General features: G+C 33.3%; 1 protein-coding gene across 1 annotated transcript; it reads left to right on the top strand.

Moving 5' to 3' along the window:
* Positions 1-4,875: 4,875 nt before the first annotated feature.
* On the top strand, positions 4,876-6,779 carry LOC137944321 (UPF0481 protein At3g47200-like). The gene is made up of 2 exons (XM_068789972.1): positions 4,876-4,968; positions 5,275-6,779. Exon 2 carries the CDS (start codon positions 5,301-5,303, stop codon positions 6,714-6,716), a length of 1,416 nt encoding a protein of 471 aa, XP_068646073.1. The 5' UTR covers positions 4,876-4,968; positions 5,275-5,300; the 3' UTR covers positions 6,717-6,779.
* The last annotated feature ends 209 nt before the right edge of the window (positions 6,780-6,988 follow it).

Raw genomic sequence — 6,988 nt, 5'->3', positions numbered from 1 at the left:
ACCCTCTTGCATGTCAATTTTATGGGAAGATACCATGTCACTGCATGGAATAGATATTTGGAATCCATGACTGTAACATGGTATCTGTTCTACATAAGAGATTCTCAGTGCACTTACAGGTAGTGCAAAAGTAGCTCACATTGAGGAAGCATCATCAACTGTTTCTTCCCTTTTTCCAACTATCGTGCCTGGAATCATCCACACATTGCGAAAGAGAGAATTTTGTAGATATGGAAAGAGAGAGGGATGGATTTTTTTTTTAAATTGGGATGAGTAATATATAAATTACATGTCTGTTTATAGGGTAAAAAATGATAGAGATAGAAATAAACATAGTGATAGATATAAAGATAATAATAGAGATAACTAGTGTTTGAATTAGAGATAGACTCAGATTGTAGAGTCTTAATCACCTACAATCTATCTATGTAATTATATATATAGTTTATACCTGATCAATAATAATTACGGCAATATTATTCTTCATTCCTATATTCTATAAAAAGTGCATAATTTCTTGCAATTAATCACTTGCTTTGTGTAATGGATAAATTAATTAAACATTATATAAATTATTTATCTTTTTAACATCCCCTTTCAAGTTGAACTGAGGTTGAGGGAAAAAAAATTCAACTTGGATTCTTCAGTCAGGATCCTTTATCTTGTGAATCGAAGCTTCTTGTGGTTGATGTACTTGTTGGCGAGAGAAAATTATTAGGTCCAGTGATGAACAAACTTAGAGGGTTTGTTAAATTTGTTGGTATTTTTTTTTACCTCTTTTTATTTTTTTATTTAATTACTCTTTCTAAAATTGTATAATTCAGCTGCGAAGAGTAATTATTGAAAACAAGATTCAAACACAAAGTGATAATTTAAACAACGAACCAATAATAGATATACAATGATTTATTGTGGTTTACAATTCGCCGGTCTTGGATTGTGAATCCACTAGAGATGCCAAATGGTACTATAACAATTACTTCTTAGACCACTTACAATACCACCCTTCGAGGGACTTATACGACCACAATAGTCAATTTACAATATTTTTGCATTGGTTATATTAATGTAAATATTAGATGGAAAACACTCAATTTGGTTGCAAACATTGGATATTAGCGGCACCTATAATTTTATCGAGCAATATTTTTAATTTTTTATTTAACTTCATAAAAATTTCTCATTATTAATTTTATTTAATCTACATTAAATTATTTTTTTTATCAAATTCGTATACAAATATAGGTGAATAAATCCAGATAAATGAAATAAATTATTTGGTTTAATAACATAAGTAATTTTATGTCTTATTTAATTTAATCTAAAATAATGTACTTGTATGTAATTAAAGTTGCACTTAGGGGTGGTATCGAGCCGAGCTTAATTTAAATATTTCTAGCCAAGCTTCAAGTCGAACCTCGTCTCGAGCCTAAAATTGTTATCGAGCTCAAGCCCAAAAATTTTAACCGAATTCTAGCCAAGTTTCGAGCCGAGCTTGAGCTTCTATATATATTTAAAACTTTTCAAAATATATATATAAAATAAATTGTATATAAAATTATGCATATATTTTACATAAAATTGGGTATGACCTCTACATAAAATTGGGCATAACATATATATATATATATATATATATATATATATATATATATATATATATATATATATATATATATATATATATATATATATATATATATATATAATACATGTATAAGATTGGTATGACCTCTACTTGAAAATTAAGCATAATCTATGTATATAATACTTATATAAAATTCGGCATGACCTCAACTTAAATTTGGGCATAATCTATATACATAATACTTGCATAAACACTCCATAAAATTGTCTATACATTCCATAAACACTCCATGAAATTGTTTATACACTCCATAAACTCCATAAAATAGTTTAAACACTCCATACACTACATAACATTATGAATAAACTCCATACAATAATCAAACACAATAAAATTAAAATATCACTATCAATTTACAATCACCCAAATAAAAACTATAAATCATTTAAATAAAATCCTATTACTATTAGAGACTTACTAGAAAATTAAAAAAATATTTTAAATTTTTCTTAGGAAAATTAAATGGACCTCTTATTACCTTTTCCAAGGAAATAAATAAAAATTAATAATTAATCTAATATATTATTATACTTATCGATAAATTTTTAATCAAATAAAATTTCAAATACAAAATTGCTATGAAAATTGCCTCATGCTAAAAGGATTATATCATCAACTGTCAAATACTTATTCAAAATTTTTCTATATGGTTTTCTAGCCCATCTTGGCAAGAAAATCTTACTTAGAAAATTATATGATTTTTTAACAAGAATTTATAATTAGAAAAATATTTTCAAAAAACATGAGGCACTAATTGTCCCTGTATTTCTACTAAAAAAGTATTTTCAATATTTATTAAAAAACCCACTAATAGTCTCTAGAACGTATTTCTACTAAAATATATTTTCAATTTCTTCAAGAGCCATGAGGAAGGGACAAAGAGTTTTTTTTTCCCTAGTTTATGATCTCGCACGTAGGGGTGGCTTCGAATAAATTATATATAAAATTATGCATACATTTAAAAAAAATAATGATAGGGAAGGTTCAGGATTGAATTTCAATAATGGATTAAAATGCACCAATATTAATCTTTTTTACTCCAATTGTTGTCTAGCTTGTAAGCTTGCCATAAATTTACTATGGCCTCCTTAGTGCCCCTAGATGAAAATTTATATTATAGGAAAAACTAGAAATAATTTCCTATGATACATATTCCCAAAAAAACCTTTAAATAAAATCCTATTACTATTAGTGACTTATTAAAAAATTACAAGAAATATTTTAAAATTTTTTTAGGAAAGTTAAATGGACCTTTTATTGCCTCTTCTAGGGAAATAAATAAAAATTAATAATCAATCTAATATATTATTATACTTATCGATAAATTTTTAATCAAATAAAATATCAAAAACGAAATTGCAATAAAAATTGCTTCATGCTAAAAGTATTATAGCATCAACTGTTAAATACTTATTCAAAAATTTTCTATGCAATTTTCTACCCCATCTTAGTAGGAAAATCTTACTTAGAAAATTATATGATTTTTAATAAAAATTTTTAATTAGAAAATTGTAAAAATGAGAAACTAATAGTTTATAAAAACTTATTTCTATAAAATGTATTTTTAATTTTTTCAAGAGCTATGAGGATGGAGAGTTTAAGGAATTTTTTTTTTTTTTTTAACTTTACGATCTCACACGTGCGAAATCATCTTCGCGCGGGAGAGGGCGGAGATTATTTCTCCCCTAATTTCTCCCCTGAACTTACTGGTTCAGGTTTTTCGTCGAGAGCCGAGACGACGCGGAGGGAAGGGGGTTATGACGCCGGGGAGGACCTGTCGTCGGGGATGACGGCTGTGACAGTGACGGCGCGGAGAGGAAGAAATCGGAGGAAAAAATCGAACGGACGGCCACAAAGGCAGCCGGCGAGCAGCTGTCGACGGCGGCGACAACATCCGACGAGATGGGCTCGGCGGTGATGAGGGGAGGAAAAAATTTCCCCCCCCTCCCTCTCGCTCCCCCGCTCCCGACCCGATACCGATCCCTTTTTTCCTCCCCTCGCTCTCACTCCCCCGTTCCCGACCCGATACCGATCCCGACTCACTTCGAGCCGGCTCGCGAGCCGACAAACCGAACCTGGCTTCGGTCGAGCTTAGCTCGTTAAGGTAAACGAGCCGACTTCAGAGCTCGAGCTAGACTCGAGCTCGATTGATAACGAATCGAACCAAGCCGAAATCGAGCGGCTCACGAGCCAGCTCGGTTCGAAGCCACCCCTAGTTGCACTTATTATTTCAGATAAGTTTAAATGAATGAGTACGTTTTATTAAAATAATAAAACTTTTAAAATAAAATAAAAAATTAATATAAAATTTTGAAAAAAATTCTATGAGTTATTTTTAAAAAATAAAAAATTTAAATAGTTTTTTATTTTCAAATTCACTTTTAAGATAATAAATTTAAATTAAAATATGAAATTTTAAAAAGAAAATTACAATAAAGAAAAAATAATATAGTATAGCTAAAGAAGTGATTATATGAATTAAATTTATATGAATGAAATGATATAAAAAGTTTGTGTTTAAAGTTTTGACATAAAAATGATTTTAAGTTTCTCATAAAGTTATTATTTATGAAAAATTAATAGTTTGTATGGTGATATTAATTAATTCACATTACATATTAATTATATACTTTGTACAATGTTATAATTATTATATTATATACACAACTAAATAATTAGGTATAGTTTAGAGTTTAATTTGGTTAGTGTAAGTAATTAGGTTAATATAATATGACTTTTGTGTATCTTATTGGTAAAGAATTAAGTATAATATATAGAGCAATTAGGTTAATATAATTTACTATGCATACCTAAGTGATTAATTAGGTATAATTTATTTATTTATTAAGTTAATACTAGTAATTAGAGGGGTTTAGGTTGTCAATTAATTAAGTGTAGTATGACTTAGGCGTACATTATTGATAAATTTATTAAGTGGACATGGTCAAATTATAAATCTAATTGGTCAAACATAAATAATTATGTATATCTTAGTGATTATGTCGGTGTAAAGTATAGGTTAATTAGGTTAAGGAGTAGGTTAAATGTCGGTGTAAGCTATGACCTTGATGACAAAAATAGTTAACAAGTTAAGAATCAATAAATTATTTAAGGTCTTTAGATGCAAAAGCCAGAAAAAAACACTTATAAAAGACCAAAGAGTAGACTGCTAGATTAGAGAATTGGAAACTTTTCGTGTCCATCACGCTCCATTGTTGATAAATAGCCTTGATGAGACACAAGATTGCTCTACCATTGACGACACCTCTACTTCATTGCATTTGGCTTCCTTGCCCCCAAGACCTCCTCTACTCTACCAGGTAATTTGCCTCTTCTCCTTCTTATTGGGTACACAGACATTCTTATTATAGACCTCCGTAGAACTTGTTCATGTTTCACTCAATCCTCTAAAACTTCTTACTTGTTCCTTTGAAAATTTTGTATTTGTAATTAAATGGCTTTAGAAGTCATAGTTGTTACTTCAAATGTTCCAGAACAATTTTTATCTCTACAGTCTTATTTTGTTTTTCTGCTTGGATTTTTTGGGAGGCGGAAGGCAGGGCGATCTCTACAATAACCAGCTTCTTCCGAACTAATTCCTGGGTTTCTTTCTTCTATTTCCCCAGTGGTTGCAGTGCCTTTTGTCATCCAGATGAAGAAGGGGAGAATGGCAGCCGAAGAACAACTAAGGCGCTTGGTGGAAGCTCAAGGTTTCCCGTGGAAAATCATTGAGGACGTCAAATCTGGGATCGCACCTTCCCACAGCATGAACCCAAGCGTTACCATCTACACAATCCCAAAGACCCTTCGCCATGTTAATGAAGACGCCTATCGTGTACAGGTCCAAGAGTTCCGCATCAATGGCCCCATTGAGGAAACCTCCAAGTGGAGTGAACAGCTGAACGGACATGCACTGGTTCATGACCACTCAATCCTCTCCCGCAACCCAGACAAGTGCTTCGAGGATTATGTAATGGCGATGGATGACCTCAGTGACCAGATTCGTAGTTGCCATGTTAATAAGTTCGTAGTCGATACCAGGCGTTTGATTTTGGCTGTGGCACATGGTTGTTTCATTGTCGACCTCCTCCTCTTGTTCTATGAACGCAGTTTGACCACCATGGATAGAAACTGCACATCGGTGCTGCATACGTTGTGGATCGATATGCTTTTAGTTGAAAACCAGATTCCCTTCTTCCTTCTCCAGCGGATATTTGACATGGCTGTTGTTGATAAATCTCAGTTTCCTCCCTTGGTTGAGATCGCCCTGCATTTCTTCAAACAGTTTGTGGATCTGAACAAACAAAGACCTCCAATGGAGTCGAAGGATGTGCACCATTTGCTTCATCTAGTTCACACCCTTCTTCTTCCCATCAACACTCGCAAGGCCCCTCAGAGAGGTAAATTTCACAAACTCATAGAACTCGCCAGCAAAAAATTAAAGAGCCTACTCTGGCGGAACCTTTCGCAGCAACTTCCAATTTCCAATATCAATCCTCCCTCAAAACCGTTTATTATAAGACCCATCCCTACAGCGAGAAAGCTCCAAGAGGCAGGGATTCAGTTCAAGAAAAAGGAGCAGAGTGGATTCTCCGATATTACTTTCAAAAGGCCTGTGCTGGAAATCCCTTGTTTATGGGTTGACATTAACACTAATCCTCTCCTGCGAAACCTGATAGCTTGGGAGCAATGTCATCCCATTGCAGGAACTTATTTCACCAGCTATGCTATTTTCATGGGCTACATTGTCACTTCAACTAGTGATGCAGAGGTACTTAACCAAGCCGGAATACTCGAGGGCAGCAGCAAAGAACAGGTTGCTTGGGTCTTCAATAATTTGAACACTAACGTTGTCTATAATGAGAAGGAAGACAACATTCTCCCCCAATTGTGCCAGGAACTGAACGAGTATTACGGGAACCAATTTAACTTGTGGTGGGCAAAACTGTTGAGCGACTATTTCAGCACTCCATGGTCAGTCGTCTCTTTGGTGGCAGCCTTCGTCCTCATTATGCTCACGATGACGCAGACGTTCTATGCTGTCTATGCTTATGTTCATCCTCCATAACAGAACTGAAACTGGATGTTGTTGAATCGTTGATGGATAATCCTTTTATCTATATTCTTGTACGTTTGTGTTGATGTCTTCACCAAATGTGTTAAAATGGAAACTGAAGAAACCCGTTAAGTTCAAGTTGATCAGCAGCTGGGTTTTGATGGGTCAGCTAGGTTCAGTAATAACTAGGTGAAGAAGGGGAGGAGCCGAGGTGCCTCCCATGTAATTTTGTATATAAGGGGGTGATATTCCACTACAAAAACACATAGCTCAAGTAGGACCAA

The sequence above is a fragment of the Aristolochia californica genome, unplaced genomic scaffold (assembly GCF_029961685.1).
Source record: "Aristolochia californica isolate CCGP_79_NKW_82.1479 unplaced genomic scaffold, dmAriCali1.0.hap1 SCAF_11, whole genome shotgun sequence".
NCBI classification, from domain to species: Eukaryota; Viridiplantae; Streptophyta; class Magnoliopsida; order Piperales; family Aristolochiaceae; genus Aristolochia; species Aristolochia californica.
Note: the sequence above shows the minus strand (reverse complement) of the source record. Positions and strands in the feature narration are given on the sequence as shown.

What these genes read in the sequence shown, in the direction of transcription:
- LOC137944321 (XM_068789972.1), top strand. Translation starts at nt 5,301, where the DNA reads ATGAAGAAGGGGAGAATGGCAGCCGAAGAACAACTAAGGCGCTTGGTG.